A 16,878-nucleotide genomic window follows, 5' to 3' on the forward strand; every position below is an offset into this window, starting at 1 on the left:
GGATTTTTGAAACTGAGCTAGGTGCAGGAAATGGGGATGTAGGCAGCTGAGACCCTGTCCTTCTGCGAGCCAGCCCTGTGGGCAGACAGGCCCAGGGTCTCCCGCCCTGGTGATTTCAGGCACCTTCTACTAGTCCCCTCTGGTCAGGGTCCCCAGTTTCTCCCTTTTGCCTTGTTTTCATACATTCTCCTACACTGGGGGGCAGCTTATAAACACTATGTTCCTGTCTTTATCTGGAATTACTCAACCGCAAAATGCATCCTGCTGGCCAATTGTGACACCCGGGAGTGTGGCAATCTTCATTCATTTGTTTATTCCACAAACACATATTGAGTAACGACTCCTTGTCACTGGTAAGTGCTTCTGAAGCTCTTGCTCCACACACACAAAAAAAAAAAGACTGCAAAGGCCAGAGATCATTTTCACAAGTAAAGGTCATCACCTAGACAAATGGACGGCCATGGCTTGGAGATCTATGACTTATTAGCTCAGAGCCAGTGAGGTATCGGCCTTTGTCTCCTTTTCAAAGGCAAAGGGACTATCTCCTCACTGCAGAATTTGCAGTAGCTGGCTAGGAACAAACCCTGGTTCTGGATATCTGAGCTGTTTTACCTTGAGTTTCCTCACTGTAAACTGGTAATAATGAAAGTGCTAGATAAGCTCAAAGGGCCATTGGGAGGATAATGCCAGTTCATGCATGTAAAGCCTCTGGGTATTGGGAATGCTATGGAAATGTTTGTGATTACTATCTTCTACATGCATAATACTTTTGATGCTTTGTCAATATTTAGACTCCCTAGGTGGGTATCTCAAATCAATTACCACTATAATTGCTCCCAATACATAATTCATTTATCCCTAGCATAAAGAATTCTGACAGTATGAAGGAATTAAAAACTGTACACTATTTTAACTAAGTAGGACTTCAGTAGAAAGCCATTTAATAGAGATGTGATTACTGCAAGATTAAATTCTGAAAAGTGTGTTTCCACAACAGACTCTTTGGACAGAGACACAGCCACTTCCCACAAACACCCATACCCACACCCATAGTCTCTTTCTTGGACAACTTCCTGAAAGTAATTGAAACTTGTCCTTCAAGCACTCACCTCCTGAGTGTGGCCTGGAATTTGTCATTGCCTGAATTTGACTCACATAAGTCATCTTAAATTCCAGTAATCCACCTTTTGACTCAACCTTCTAACCTTCCAATTCCCCCCATTCCTACTTTAACCTTCTCTTACCTTGACCCTGACCTCTGGTTGGTTCCTTCTTCCCTCCACTCCCCGACTTGAATCACTCTTCTTACAAATTTTCAAGGCCCTTTGCACCCCTCAACCTATGCCCTGGGTCATCAAAACAAACTGCCACCTCTGTTTACCCAGGTAGAAGATTTCACTACAGAAGTCCTGAGATCCTGCAGATTCCTAGTACTGTCCTTTGCCCCGCTCCCCCTCCCCTAAGAATTTTCATTCACCTAACTCTCAGGGGAAAGCCTAACATCTACATCTCTGAGAAAACGGAATGTCCTCAGGTATAGACCATCTTTACTCTCTGCCTGCCCCCATTCATTCATTCATGCAACAAATATTTCTTGAACTCCTGTTATGTAGTAAGCTCTATGGGAGGTGCTAGGAACAAAATATAGATAATACACCCTTCCTTCGTGACAGTGTTTGGTGATGCATACAGACTTAGACCAATAAGATGTCCACCTACCCCCATGCTGGAAGAAAACCCAAACTCCTGGGTACTCCAGCTGACAGGCCCGGCTGAGCTCAGCTTTTGAGTCATTCCAAGATGACACTAGCTCTCAGTGATTTAAGTCAGGCCCTCGACATTGCAGAGCCATTGAATCCTGTTACCCTCCCTCCAACACTTCCCAACTTTTCTGCTTGGTAGCTATGTCTTTTTTCCTGAAGTCTCAGTTCAGGTCTTTTCTTCTCCAGGGCAGTCTTTCCTAAACCCTTCCTTGGCTGGGCTGGTGAAGCAACCCCTTTCTAGGCTGCTTTAGCATATCTCCTCCTGTCCACCTTTTTGCACAATACTGGGGAAATCTATGCATGCTAGATTTCTAGGCAAGCGTGCTACCACTGAACTATGTCCCTGCCTCTTTTGGAGACAGGTCTCACTAAGTTGTCCAGCTGGCATTGAACTTGGGATCCTCCTGCCTCAGTCTCTCCAATAGCTGGAATTACAGTGTACAGCATGGCACCCCAGGTTTCCCACCCCAACCTTTAACATTCTATAGAAATTACTTATCTTTGTTCATCCCGTAATCATGTGTGTATCAGACCTGACACAAAGACACTCAACATGTTAGCTGAAGTGTCAGTGTGAACTCCAGGGAAGCCTGTATGTAGATAAGTTTGTCTTTAGCGCCCTCTACCTTCTTCATAGCACTTTTCCACCCCATCCTTCAAGAATCCCAAGGGATTTCTGAAAAATGGTACTAGCTTAGTACCATTTCTTTTAAGCTCATATGGCAAAAGAAACTTTAAAAAACATTATTTGGGGGGGGGGGCTGGGGTGGTAGCTCAGTGGTAGAGCGTTTGCCTAACATGTGTGAGGCACTGGCTTCGATCCTCAGCACCACATACAAATAAAATGAAGGTCCATTGACAACTAAAATATATATATTTAAAAAGCATTATTTAAGTGCATGAATTTGTTCGAGTCTAAACACTCAGAATGTGATTATGTATCAGGGACTTGAACTGACCTTTCTGCTCTGGTATTCCTGGCAAAGTCAAGAGAGAGGAGAGCCTTGAGAAACAGACCAGTGAAGGTCTATGTCCCAAAGGACAGCATTACTAGGGCAAGTGGGAGCAAGGGAGATGGCGGAGGATTCCAGGAGGGACAGGAACTTGCCATTTTAATACCTCATCTTCCCTGTTCACTCCTATTTTAAGACTAGTCACTGTCTGAGCCCTTTAGTCTGGTGATGTCACACCCCCATCAGGCTTACACTCGAAGACAGTTTTCTGCTTGGCTAGAGTTTATGTGGCCAGGGTTGACCCAACTGGGTCAGCCTCATGGCTGGGAACTTGGAATTGAGAGGGTCTCTCCACGTGGAAGGAATCATTTGAAACAGCAGAGCCGGGGGCCATCCAGATGTACATTGTGCACCAGAAAAATGGAGGAGTCAGGAGTAGTGATGGGCTACAGTCTCCTGTCCTTGGGTTCTGGTAACCTCTATCTTGTCTCATTAAGTAATCTCCCTCTTCCCTTGTGACTTCCAGTCACTTGGGTTGTCATTACTTGCTGTCGAAGAATCCTAACCAATACAGCTGTGGTTCCTAAATTGTGTGCCAAGGCGCTTGGGGCACCACACTGCATTCACAAGGGTGCTGTGATTCCGGTCTTAACTACGGTTCAAGTTGGATGTTTTCAGTATGTTTCTATATTCTGCAGGTTCTATGTGAAGAACACCAGCTGGTCACACATGAGGCACATTAAACGACTATCAGGAGGCTACCTGAGAGACTGATGGAGGTGCTGATGCTCAGGGTGCCCATCTGATCCCTTAAGAAGGTTGACAAGTCTCCCAGATCAGCCAGATGAACCCAGGGCGGGAGAGCTGAGGCTCCTGCTAGAGTTTACAGTTTGGTAAGGGAGTTCATGCTATCAACGTGCACCAGGTGGGTGGTGAGTGTCCATGTTTAAGATTATTTTAAAAGCAAAACTCTCATCATGCTGAATTTTTGGTTTAAGGCAGATTTAAATTAAAGAACTTTGATCAAACATCAGGTATATAATATTTTGTGATCATAGTTAGAAAACTAATAACAATATATTGTTACATTGTGTGCAAATTGTAACAATGAATCCCAACATTGTGGACAACTAGAATGCACCAGTAAAAAATGTGGAGGAAAAAAAAACTGATAATGAAGCTGATTCTAACATTTACACCATGTAAATTAACAGATTAAAACTCATTAAAATTTATAAAGAATATACCACTATTTTTTAAAAAAGGAAGAAAATTTACAAAGCCACCGATAAAACAATAAAACACCACAAATAAAAAGACATTTTTATTAATGACATGAGCTGAAGTTTTATATTTCTTCATGAACTCAATTTAAAAAAAAGGAAATTTTGGAAATCAGTAAAAGGCAGGTCCTTAATCCACTTTCAAATCCTTCCCCACCAACATTGCAGTCACAGGATGCATGCTTGCTTTGTGCTCCTGGTAGGTATGGATGGCTTGATCACGGGACTTATCAAAGGCAGCAAGATCCCTGCCAAAAGAGAAGGGAAAGAAAGAGGAAAGAGGGAGAGGGGGAGGGAGAAAGAGTCAGACACACACACAGAGGAAGGGAAAACAAACATTAAGTTAATATTAGAGATAAAGTTAAAAGTGATGGTTAGGAATAGCTAAATATCACCCAAATAAAGCACAAATCCTGGCCTATTAGGTAGCATGTGCCAATCTCTGCACCAGAAACTGACCCTTAAACTGGCAGATCACAGATATTCTGGGGTTTTATAGGGAAGGGCCAGAGTGGCAGCATGTAAGTATTTTATTATTTGAACAAGGTCCTTTCACTTACTGGCCAAACACTGGTCTTGTATGAGGATGTACCTTAAAAACTATCTTTTTAAAAATTGGCTTTTTTTGTTTGTTTTGTTTTTGTTTGGGTAGCAGGGATTGAACTCAGGGGCACTTAACCACTGAGCCATACCCCCAGTCCTTTTTATATATTTTACTTAGAGACAGCATCACACTAAACTGCTGATGCTGGCTTTGAACTTGTGATCCTCCTGCCACAGCCTCCCAAATTACTGGGATTATAGGTGTGCTCCACACCCCAGCTAAAAATTGGCTTTTTTTTTTTTTTTTTTAATCGGTTGTTCAAAACATTACAAAGCTCATGACATATCATCTTTCATACATTTGATTCAAGTGGGTTATGAACTCCCATTTTTACCCCAAATACAGATTGCAGAATCATATCGGTTACACATCCACATTTTTACATAATGCCATATTAGTGACTGTTGTATTCTGCTACCTTTCCTATCCCCTACTATCCCCCCTCCCCTCCCCTCCCATCTTCCCTCTCTATCCCATCTGCTGTTGTTCAATTCTCTCCCTTGTTCCCCCCCCTTTCCCCTCACAACCTCTTATATGTAATTTTGTGTAACAATGAGGGTCTCCTTCCATTTCCATATGATTTCCCTTCTCTCTCCCTTTCCCTCCCACCACTCGTCTCTGTTTAATGTTAATCTTTTCCTCATGCTCTTCCTCCCTGCTCTGTTCTTAGTTGCTCTCCTTGTATCAAAGAAGACATTTGGCATTTGTTTTTTAAGGATTGGCTAGCTTCACTTAGCATAATCTGCTCTAATGCCATCCATTTCCCTGCAAATTCCATGATTTTGTCATTTTTAGTGCTGCGTAATACTCCATTGTGTATAAATTCGACATTTTATTTTATCCATTCATCTATTGAAGGGCATCTGGGTTGGTCCCACAGTCTAGCTATTGTGAATTGTGCTGCTATGATCATTGATGTGGCAGTATCCCTATAGTACGCTCTTTTAAGGTCCTCAAGGAATAGTCCAAGAAGGGCAATAGCTGGGTCAAATGGTGGTTCCATTCCCAGCTTTCCCAGGAATCTCCATACTGCTTTCCAAATTGGCCGCTCCAATTTGCAGTCCCACCAGCAATGTACAAGTGTACCCTTTTCCCCACATCCTCGCCAGCACTTATTGTTGTCTGACTTCATAATGGCTGCCAATCTTATTGGAGTGAGATGGTATCTTAGGGTGGTTTTGATTTGCATTTCTCTGACAGCTAGAAATGGTGAGCATTTTTTCATGTACTTGTTGATTGGTTGTATGTCTTCCTCTGAGAAGTGTCTGTTCAGGTCCTTGGCCCATTTGTTGATTGGGTTATTTGTTATCTTATTGTTTAATTTTTTGAGTTCTTTGTATATTCTGGATATTAGGGCTCTATTTGAAGTGTGAGGAGTAAAAATTTGTTCCCAGGACGTAGGCTCCCTATTTACCTCTCTTACTGTTTCTCTTGCTGAGAAAAAACTTTTTAGTTTAAGTAAGTCCCATTTGTTTATTCTTGTTATTAACTCTTGGGCTACAGGCGTCCTATTAAGGAATTTGGAGCCCGACCCCACAATATGTAGATTGGAGCCAACTTTTTCTTCTATCAGATGCAGAGTCTCTGATTTGATATCAAGCTCTTTGATCCATTTTTGTGCATGGCGAGAGAAAGGGGTTCAGCTTCAAAAAATTGGCTTTTTAAAGTTTATTTTTTCATCGAGATTTTAAAAGTATAAAAATCGTAAATTTAGAAAAAGAATTTCAGAAAATTTCAAACAATTTGAGAAGGAAAATACTAACCATAGTGAAATAATAATGCTTTGATGAAATACTTTACTTAAAATATGAATTTTGTGGCCATATTAAAAAAATGGATGACTTGTGCTGCCAAATTTTAAACTTGTGAAGTAAATTAAAAACAAATTAATCATGGATATTTATGTCATGATTATATTTTTTTCAGAACATAGACCAAATACATAGTGAAAGTATTTCAAAGATATTTTTAAGTTCCATCTTGCTGCCAACATATGACTTTCCCCCCTGCACCAGGCATCTTTTATTATATGTCAAGCAACCTGCTCTTGCACTTCTTAGCAACATTTGAATAAAAAATGTTTGACCTAATCTGCTGGCATCTATCTCCTTGCATTTAGTTTTAGACACTTTTTTGTGTTCATACCTACTCACCAATATCTTCTATTTCTTTTAAAAATCCTTCTCTGTATATAAGACCATCTTTAATTTATATCCTTTTTATCATTGTCTAACTCTATTTGGTCAATAATAATGCTTCTAAAAAAGCTAATAAAATAATTTCAAATTTTAAACAATCAGAAGTGTGAATTCCTCTTCCAAAATGATATCTATAAAAATGAACTTTAACAAAGTTAAAAATTTTTAAACACTGCATTTTACAAAATTTTTGATTATTCTTCTGATTTCATGTATAAATATGAAGCACAGTTTGATGTGGTCTTACTTGAATAAGGGTCGGGTAAATTTCATTCTTCCTTGTTCAGTTGCCATTTTTAGAGCCAAAGGAATTGCTTCCTCCCATTTCGATTGAATGCAGAGCCGTAACCATCTGAAAGGTGGATTTTTAGGGGGCATGGGAGAGAAAATAGGAAAGAAGGAACAGGAAACGACAAAGGAAATGTAAAGATGAATAATCCCATTACAGTCATATTGCACACCACTTTATTCTGAGAATCTCACACCCATATATTTATACACAATTTAGTTACTGGAGAAGAGAAGGAAGCGGAGTTGGTTCTTGAAAAAAAGATCATATTTTAAAAGATTTGGCTTATAGAGGTGCTCATGTGCTTTATCAATGCAATTTCTCAAGGAACTGAACTTTTGTTTAAACCTCACACTACAAATTTGATTTAAGAAAGATTAACTTATAACAGAATCAAAGTTTTCTAACTATTCCCAACTATTCAATTTAGCTGGCTGAGAAAGAAAGCCCATTTACCACTGAATCCTTCATTCTAATTTTCTTTTTAAGGCAAAAAGCTTATAACAAAGTCTAACAAAATATTAATATTCTTGTCTTATAGACATAAATACCACTATAATTATTTATAACAATGAAGGAAATTGATAAGGATTTCTCAAGACCCATGGTTGGTGCGTACTCTGCTTTCCTTCTCCAGATTTTAAATCAGTGTTCTGCTTTCTTCCACAGAGACAAGTTAAAATGATGTACCTGAATCGTATTTCAGAATTGTTAATGGCATTGAAGTTGTACACCTCTTGCATTCGCTTTATGTGCCCCAATGGAAGAGGTGCCTAAGAGCAAAATACAGAAGCATAACGTATCATTTCAACAGGATTTCTTGGAAGAAAGGAGCTGGAGAGAAATTCTTAGCCAGATTAAAATTCTAAATATTTTATAATAGCGAAGTAAGTTAGATAAAAAGTAAAAGAAACAAATATTTATTAAAGTAAGTTTTGTTCAAACTTACTCTGGAGGTTTTTACTAGGAACACAGGGATAATTTACTTTATAAGGTACTTAAAAGAAATAAATGAGAATTACTCTCCTCAGACTTTTTGGTATAAATATTACCTTCCAGACTCTCTAGTCTTTCAAGTATTTCTCTACATATTATATAGCTTAAATTTTTCTACTTCTCCAGATTAAATCATAGTTCCTAATTTTTTTCCTCACGGACTGCCTCTGGCTTTATCTTTATATATGTCCTCCGAAATCACTTTTAAGTTACCTATATCCTTACAAAATGTCAGTTCTTAAACTTTTATGTTATAGACCCTTTGCAAGCTAATGAATAATATGCACCTCTACTATAAGTGAGGGAAATACATTTACCATAAAAATACAAACTTCTATATACAATTTTGGGGGCTCATGAACTTCCTGTGCTATTAACACACTAAAAGGGGGGACAAGTTTGGGTGAAGGAAAGAAAGGAGATGAGTTTAGTCTGGACAGATAGAGAGTTCAAGGTGCCTGCAGAGGACAGGCAGAGGTGCTGCTAGAAGACAGAAACTCTCCTCTCCAGCGGCGGCCTCCTTACCTTACAGGACCCACTTCACACTCACTCATGGTCTCTGTTCTCACTAACTGCCAGGCCTACCCCAAATTATTTAGACTATTAGCATCTCTATGGATATGTTCAAATATACCCAGGTATGCCACCTGGATAAGGTCATTGTTGAGGCTCCCTGACCCAGGTTTTGCTGCACCCATTCCCAAGTCACCGCATCAGGATTTCTCTCTTCTTGGTCCTAGGCCACATAGCAGTGCTATAGAAATTTATGAAACCATGATGACGCCATGCACTAAAAACTGGTAGTATCTTACATCAATGAGACCCCTGCTCCCTCAAAATCCTATTCTTCATCTTTCAATCCCAAAGGAAATTATTTGAAATCTCCATCTCCTTTGAGGTTCTTAAACTGGAATCCCCCTTAATATAATACATAGAGACCCAGTCATTATTTCCCCATTCAAAATGCACCACCTTCTAGTCTCATGAGTTCTTTTAATTACCTTAAAATCTGCCTGGATTATTTCCTGTTACCCCTCAAATCCAGTCAGTCACAAAACCTGTGCTTTCATCCTGCACCATCTCTCTCACAGGCCTGGACTCTTCCCCAACATCAGCTCCCTCCTCACGCCTCCCAACCAACTTCACGACTCTGTGGTCCTCATGTCACTACATTAGTTTTCATTACCCACCACTTCATCAAGTGACTCTTCTATTAAGAATTTGAGAACCTTTTCACTTTCTAACTGACCAGAATAAAATCTAAACTTCTTGATTTAGCTTGTTTAAGATTCTGGTCCTTACCAGTCTTTTCAGTGATAGTTTCACTGACTTCCTCACCAACCCAACGGCTTACTCTTCAACACTGGGTACCTTGATGCTCTCTCCAATTTGCATACTTCCTTCCCTCCCTCCAAATCAAACCTCACTCCTTCAAAAATCTTTCCTTGATGACCCCAAATGGAAATGAGTTCTTCTGTACTAATTAAACTCTCTCAAATTAGAACTAAAATATATTTCCTTTTATTGCTAAATTTTATATATGTTCCCCTTCCCACAAATTACAAGCTTTTTGAGAACAAAGGTGTAGTCTTTCTTAAATATTTTAGTAATAATCTCAATATTAAACATATTAGGAATTTAATAAATGCTTTTTAAAATAATTATATAAATTGCTTTTTTTCCTATGAATTTCCACATTAATATTTTTCCAAGGTAGGCACAACATACATGCTGTGCTTCTGTGTCCATTTTAATTTCTCATTTTTTGAGCTAGTACTTACTCTCTGGAGCATCTGTGCTAAAAACTCATTCAACTGATGAGAAGAGAGATCTTTCAAGTCTGCGGCAGTGAATGAATTTACATCTTCTTCTTTGGCCTTAAAAAAAAAGTTACCTAGTTATTTCTGGTTTTATACAATTTAGTAATATTATTAGTTTATCTGTCATAAAGTAAAAATTAAGAAAAAGACAGAAATGCACAGGTGAGCATTATACAAAATAAATTTAAGCTTGAGCTACTTATATAATCCTGAGATTATGTTACTCTAACTTAAAAAGCTAATAATTCCTAAAATGTGATGTGTGAAATCTAAGAAAAAAGACTATTAATAGCAAGAATAGAGTAATGGCCACTCTCTTTTTAAAATAAATAAATATATACACACACAAACACCCCTTGTGAAGTATGGCCGTTTCCAAAGTAAAGAAACATTACAAAAAGCATGCCAACTAATTTATAACAACCTTCTTAAACATTCTCTCTCTCACCCAGAATGTCCTCTTCCACCTTGTCCATGCCCAAGCCATATTCAGATCCAGCAGGAATATCCTGCCCTGTAAGCAGCAATCCCTCATGCCAATCCCCATCCTGGGGGTAGAAAAGGCACTTTCTTTCCTATTACTTCATCTGTATCTTTCTCATGCTGCTTATCACTTACTGCTTAGCATGACATTTATTTATATAAGAATCTAACTTCTTCAATTAAACTACAGACACTCCAAAGGCAAGTTCATCTCTGTATCCTGAAAAATGTGTGGTATAGCATTTTTTTTTTAAACTTCCTTTTTGTAGTTGTAGATGGACAGAATGCCTTTATTTATTTTTATTTGGTGCTAAGGATGGAACCCATGCTAAGCAAGTGCTCTACCACTTAGCTACAGCCCCAGGCCAGGTATAATATTCTGAATGATGAAGACTGCCAAGGAATACTGTTGAATAAAGTTTCAAAACAAATTTCAAACAGCTACATCAAAATCTGTTGCAAATAATTGGAATAAAACTACTGCTATTTTTTTTTTCTTATTTTCCATTAAAGAGTTATCCAGGGCGCATCTTTACTCCATTTTCTTAAGTGTTATATTTCAGGGGACTGGGGTTGTGGCTCAGTAGTAGAGCACTTATCTAGCATGTGTGCTGCACTGGGTTTGATCCTTGACACCACATAAAAATAAATAAGTAAAATAAAGGTATTGTGTCCAACTACAACTAAAAAAAACCAAATATATACATATTAAAAAAAAGTTATGTTTCAGGGGGCTGGGGTTGTGGCTCAGTGATAGACTGCTTGTGTGAGGCACTGGGTTGGATTCTCAGCATCACATATAAGTAAACAAAATAAAGGTCCATCAACAACTTAAAAAAAAAAAAGAGTTATGTTTCAATACATACATGAAGAAGCTCTTCTTTAGGAATTTTTAGAAAAATGAACAAAGCTAATGACAAGCAAAGTCCCTCAATTTTTCCCACTGCAGTCACCCAAGATCATTTTAGATTTACTTGGTATGTGTAATTGCTATGTCTGAAGTAGCATCTTATCAGTGACTTAAGAGGAAAAAAATTTTCCTCCCATGAAACTTAATTTTATACATTTAGGGTGGAGATAGTATCAGCTTGAGCAAACTTCTCTTTCAAATAGCCTTTCTGTTCACTATTTAAAGCACAACCCCAACTAGTAGAGACATATTTGTACAATTTAAAAAGGAGCCCCCCCCCCCCAAAAAAAAAAAAAATCACACGATACTACTCACAGTAATCCATCTTTGACTTAAGGCAATACAAGCATTTGTCAGAGTCATGTCATAACTGCAATAAATAAATAAATATTAAAATGTTAAAATTTTATAAATGTGCACGTTTTTGCATAAATGCAGTGTTAGAGCTACAGAATGCACTTATATTTCAAAGTTCCTTTTAAATAAAGATAAACAACTACAAAGTGAAGGAAATAGGAATTTTTTTTTTATTCTGACATTTTAATTTGGTTTGAATGTAAGTTACTTTTTTCAAGCAAAGAAACAGAATCAACCTAAGGATGTGGTTCTCCAGGGATCCAAGTCAAGTCTTGAGATCTTCAGCAGAATGACACTATAGTACCAGGTGCTAGCAATAGGGTTATACACTCTAAGTAGCAACAATTTATCTTCAGTTTTCATTAGGGAACAGCCAAAAGTCCAGTCTTTAAAGGCATGATATATAGAACATCTTGATCTACAAAGGACAGAATGACCCAAATTATATGCAAGCCAACCCATTGGGAAACAAGATCAGACCTGACCAAGGATTGGTTATCAGAGATAGAGCTTATTCTTTGAAAACTTACTCTGTGGCTTTAAAAATTCCTGTTTCCTGTTACTAAGAAAAAAGTAAAAAATATTACAGATGGGTCCACACTAATATGTGATTTTATGGAGGTCTTCCACCAGAATGTGAAGGTAGAGTTAAGTGTAGGGGATAAGAGTTTTTGATATTTAAAAAATAAATTACTTAGTAACTAAGAAATCAGACATACCACACTCTTCCATTTGCTACAATAACAAATTGACAATGAAGACTATTTAAAAGAAATGCTAACTCTAAAGAAGGAAGGAATGGTAACACTTTCCACTACAAAATAATCTTCTGCTTTCCCAGATAATTAGCATTGCTATTCTTCCATGATACAAATTCATGTGGGTTTTGCCAGGGCCAGATAAAACACATTGTTTCCTAATTAGCTAAGTAAGCTCAGGGAACATTTTTGGGATGGACTCATAAACTCTGGCCATTGTTTTGTCAAACATCTGAAAACTGCATAATTCCTCAGCCCTTACGCATAGTTTCTGATCAATATTTTAAACCTGGGTTCAGTCCCACTGTGACTTGTCTTAGGGCTGAAGTGTTAGTCATTAAAGTCTGGAATATCATCGGAGGAGTAACCCTTGTAGCCTTTAACTGCATAGTAGGTGATGAGCAGATGGTAAAATCCTGGCAGGAACACCAGAATGCCAATGATCAGGACAGGAACAGACCGGTCTGCCCACTCTTTGCTAATGTAGCCTGACAACAGGAGGGAGCCTATGATAATGAGAAAGGCGCCGATCAAAAATAGCACAGTGGCAAGTGCTATACCCTTATAAGGGATCTTAGGAGGGCTTTCTTAAACTGAAGGCCAATGTAGCCATCATCTGTGCTGGAGCGCCTTGAGTATTTTACTTTACTACTGGTGATTCCAGTAGTCAGATTAGTACGAGAAGGCATCAGAACACGCGGACACAGCTACAGTCCGAGCACCACGTCAAGACTGGGGCTAGCAGGGAACTTGCCCATGGACACCAGGCATCCCAGGCCTCATGGCACAGCCAACCTAACCTCCACCCCAGCAAGCACCAGCCTGCCACTGGAAGTGGAAATTTCTGACCTGACTTGAAGTATTATGGCATTATCTAAGAACTTAAAGATCCAAGTAGACATGAAGGAAATGTCTGACTATCCTGAGGGAATACCAAAGCAACACCCAGGACAAGGCTGTGACATGCTCAAGGAGTGCATGGCAAAGTAGTTGGAGTCTACGGAGCACACTTAGCATTCACTCTCTGGCAAGAACAGATCTAGGCACTCAAGATAACATGAGGCACAACACAAAGTCCCATTCTCATGGATTTTACTTTCTCTTGTTCCAGCCTTCTCATCAACCAGCAGACTGGCAAGTACCCACTAGATAACAGGCACTATTCCATATGCTAGACCCTTGAGAAAGCCAAAATCATTGTGTAATGACTGCATTCCTTCATTTTCAGAAGAAAGTGAATGAAGACTATTTAAGAGAATTACACTGTGATTTAAAAGAATTAAGCAAACTGAGTTATACCAATATATGTATACTCCCATCTTAGGAAATAAACTGTACATTTTGCAACAATAGAACACGTAACGTGTGCCAAATTCTTGTGAAACATCCCTTTTTGTTCATAAATCAGGCTTGCTTGCTGTGAAACATCTTTAGAGAACAGGGAAACACCTGCCACTTGGGGCCTAAGAGAAGTGAAGTTTTAATTAGGAGTTACTACTAGATCTGCTTTAAAGACTGGGTTTCCTGTTCTTTCCTAGGGGACAGAACAGAGAGGGCAACACACCTCCTTCTTCTGAAGCAGCAACTAGTTTATCTTCATGCAGTAGTCAGGCTGTGGAAGTACGCAAACCACTGTGTTTGCCTTTAAGAACAAGAGGGATCAGAGGTTCTCAAGGCCTCAGACAGTAAATCACCTTCTATGACAATATTCTTCAGCAATGATTTCTTAAACAACAACAGGACAGAGGGAAACTTTTGGCTTAGTATCCTGAAATTTTCTTCTCAGTGTAATTAAAAGAACTGAGTTAAGGATAAGCCCAAGGAAAAGAAGCAACCCCTATTTACCGTAAAACCCTAAGAAAAGTAATGTACAAAATCAGAGATGAGCCTTACAGTGTTGTGAAGGGAAAGGCTTTCACAGTCACACGAATAAGTGTAAAGTTAAAACCGTGACAACCACGATAAAGAGGCGATACCCAGCACCAAGAAGCTCTCGAATGGGAGATCCAACCTGGTCACAGAGGTCAAGAGATGCTTCCATGAGGAATGGTTCTTAAGCTGAGATTGCAATTAACTGAGCAAAGAGGCCTGAGGTGGAAAGAATAGTGTGATTCAGGGCCTATGTCCAAGCGAGTGTGGAGAATTTTGAGAGATCCCCAAACTGCCATTCTGACTGAAGCAAAAGGAGCAGAGTGTCAGGACCCTTGTAGTGTCCATTACAGGATTAGCCTTAGCCCCAAACCAACAGGATGCCTGTGAAGATTGCTAAGCAGGGGATGGCACAATACAGGTGTGTGCTTGAAGGTTTGCACTAGCTCTGTGTGGAGGATAGGGAGGGGCAGAGGGACACAAGTGCATAGCCAGAGCAGTTTTCCAGGCGGAGGTGATGACATGGGTTTGAACTAGAGGGTTGGTGGTGCAGTGAGTGGATAGACCTGAGAAGACATTTCAATATAGACAAGTGATGAGAGTACATAAAGATCAGTGGACTTGGAAACCAACATTCTGTGCTCCAATGGAGCAAAGTATTTTCTGTGGTTTAGGGTTTTCAAAGAATCTTTCTTTATAAGATCCCTGGGTGTATAAATGATTCCAGGGTTCCTCTAGCACTTTGGTATGACACGGAAGTAATATTCAGGGATAGAGAATGAACTAATCAAAAAGGATCCCATAGCAATGGTGGTATCAGAGAAATACCCTTTAAGAACTTATTTTTCACCCAGATTTTTTTAAATTTCAAACCAATGGCCAACAGTTGATTCACTCAACTGTCTGCAACTCTCTTTTGCTCCAATCAGGCCACTGAAACTAAAAGTCTTTGAAAAGATTTCTAACTTTAAATTCAATGTTTTTTTTCCCTCTGGTTCCTTTTCCCTCCTATTTTTACAATACACTACATTGCTGCCCACTCTATCACTTTCAAATTACTATCTGCAAGCTCCTTTTGATTTTAGCCAATTTTGTTCATATCTTTTCTCTTTCCTAGCTCTCAAATGAAGATCCACTAAGGTTCTACGCTTTACTTCTAGTATTATTCTTTGTTAAATCATCTCTGGGCTGATGTCCAAATCCGGAACTACTTAAAATTAATATTTTCTCATCTATAGCACTTAATAAATATTTAAATATTTTAGAAATACTTACTGTGGGTTCCTTATTCATCATCCATCATAATAGTGCCTGTTTCTCAATGTGTATTGGATTGGACTGAATCTTCAACTAAGACCTCTTTGCCCCATCAGTTTTAATTCCTACTTTGTTCACCATGGTCAATCAGCTGCCAATAGATTCTACCCCTGAAACATTTCCCATCTCAGTTCTTCTTTTTTTTTTTTTTTTTTCCCCATTAGCCTTGCATTACTTCAGGCCCTCATGATCTCTGGTAAGAAGATAATGTATTGATGGCACTTCTTAAACTAGGAAGTGTTAGGGGAAAAAAGCATTATTTTGGTGACTTATTGTAGACGTTAGAAGTTTCTGGGGCTGGGGGTGTAGTTCAGTGGTGGACCATTTGCCTAGCATGTGTGAAGCACTGGGTTTAATCCTCAGCACCACATAAAAATAAATAAATAAAACAAAGGTACTACCATCTACCAAAAAAAAAAAAGGGGGGGGGATGTAGCTCATTAGTAAAGTGCCCCTTTCAATTTTTAGTATCAAAAATAAATACATAAATAAAAATTTACTGATGATTTATGCCATCTGCCTGTTTCCAAAACAAACTTTAAAAACAGTACTATTGACATGACCCTTCCCCAGCTTCTGACCTCCTGTTTCACACGACAGTTCACAATACCCAGGACCTCCTGGTTAATGAGGAGCTCTGGTTATCTCTTCCATGCCCAAGCTCTTGGTATCTCCCAAAACCAAACTCCTCCCAGCCTGGCCATTTAAGATGCTTTCCAAATACACATGACCATGACATCTATTCTTCTACCTCATTTCCTGCTGCTCCCCTATGCATCAGTTGCACTAGACTGTTTATGTAAGAGTGGCTGGTAAGCAGTTTTAGTGACCTGAAGGAAAGCAGCAAGAAGCTGGAACACGCAGAAGTCAAAGTCTTCACATGACTGATGAAGACTAGGGTAGGGTGTTTACTTTAGAAAGGAATACATTAGAGGGGTAGGACTACCAGGGCTTGAATCTCAACTCCTACTACTTACTAGCTGAGCAACCTCAGGCAAGCTTGGGCAAATGAACTAAACCTAATTAGCCTCCTCTGGAAATGGCAATAATAACTTGTAACACTGTTGTAATGATTAACATATGTTATTTTTCTGAAGACAAAAGTTTTATGGAAGGGACAACAGCTATTCTTTCCTAAGTCCCTCACTGCTGCTGCTGGGTAAAGGAGGAACTCAATAATTACTGCAGTGGAACCAACTAATCTATGTTTATGAATCACCGAAGTCAGTCTTTTGGCCTCAGGGCCTAAACACCTCAGAACTCTGCTGTCACAACATT

General features: G+C 39.0%; 1 protein-coding gene and 1 pseudogene across 2 annotated transcripts in view; both read right to left on the reverse strand.

Moving 5' to 3' along the window:
- Window positions 1–4,027: 4,027 nt before the first annotated feature.
- Lta4h (leukotriene A4 hydrolase) overlaps window positions 4,028–16,878 on the reverse strand; it is a 46,503-nt gene continuing 33,652 nt past the window's right edge. Inside the window, exons 15-19 of one of the 2 annotated variants that reach the window (XM_076853222.2) lie at window positions 11,615–11,669; window positions 9,868–9,963; window positions 7,781–7,863; window positions 7,049–7,153; window positions 4,028–4,247 (exon numbers count right to left, since the gene is read on the reverse strand). In XM_076853222.2, the coding sequence (XP_076709337.1) occupies window positions 4,130–4,247; window positions 7,049–7,153; window positions 7,781–7,863; window positions 9,868–9,963; window positions 11,615–11,669 (457 nt within the window). In that variant the 3' untranslated portion in view covers window positions 4,028–4,129. The remainder of the gene's footprint in view (window positions 4,248–7,048; window positions 7,154–7,780; window positions 7,864–9,867; window positions 9,964–11,614; window positions 11,670–16,878) is intronic. The other variant, XM_076853223.2, reaches the window with a different exon arrangement.
- Window positions 12,478–13,103, reverse strand: LOC143397167 (transmembrane protein 230 pseudogene; annotated as a pseudogene).

The sequence above is a fragment of the Callospermophilus lateralis genome, chromosome 4 (assembly GCF_048772815.1).
Source record: "Callospermophilus lateralis isolate mCalLat2 chromosome 4, mCalLat2.hap1, whole genome shotgun sequence".
Lineage (NCBI taxonomy): Eukaryota > Metazoa > Chordata > Mammalia > Rodentia > Sciuridae > Callospermophilus > Callospermophilus lateralis.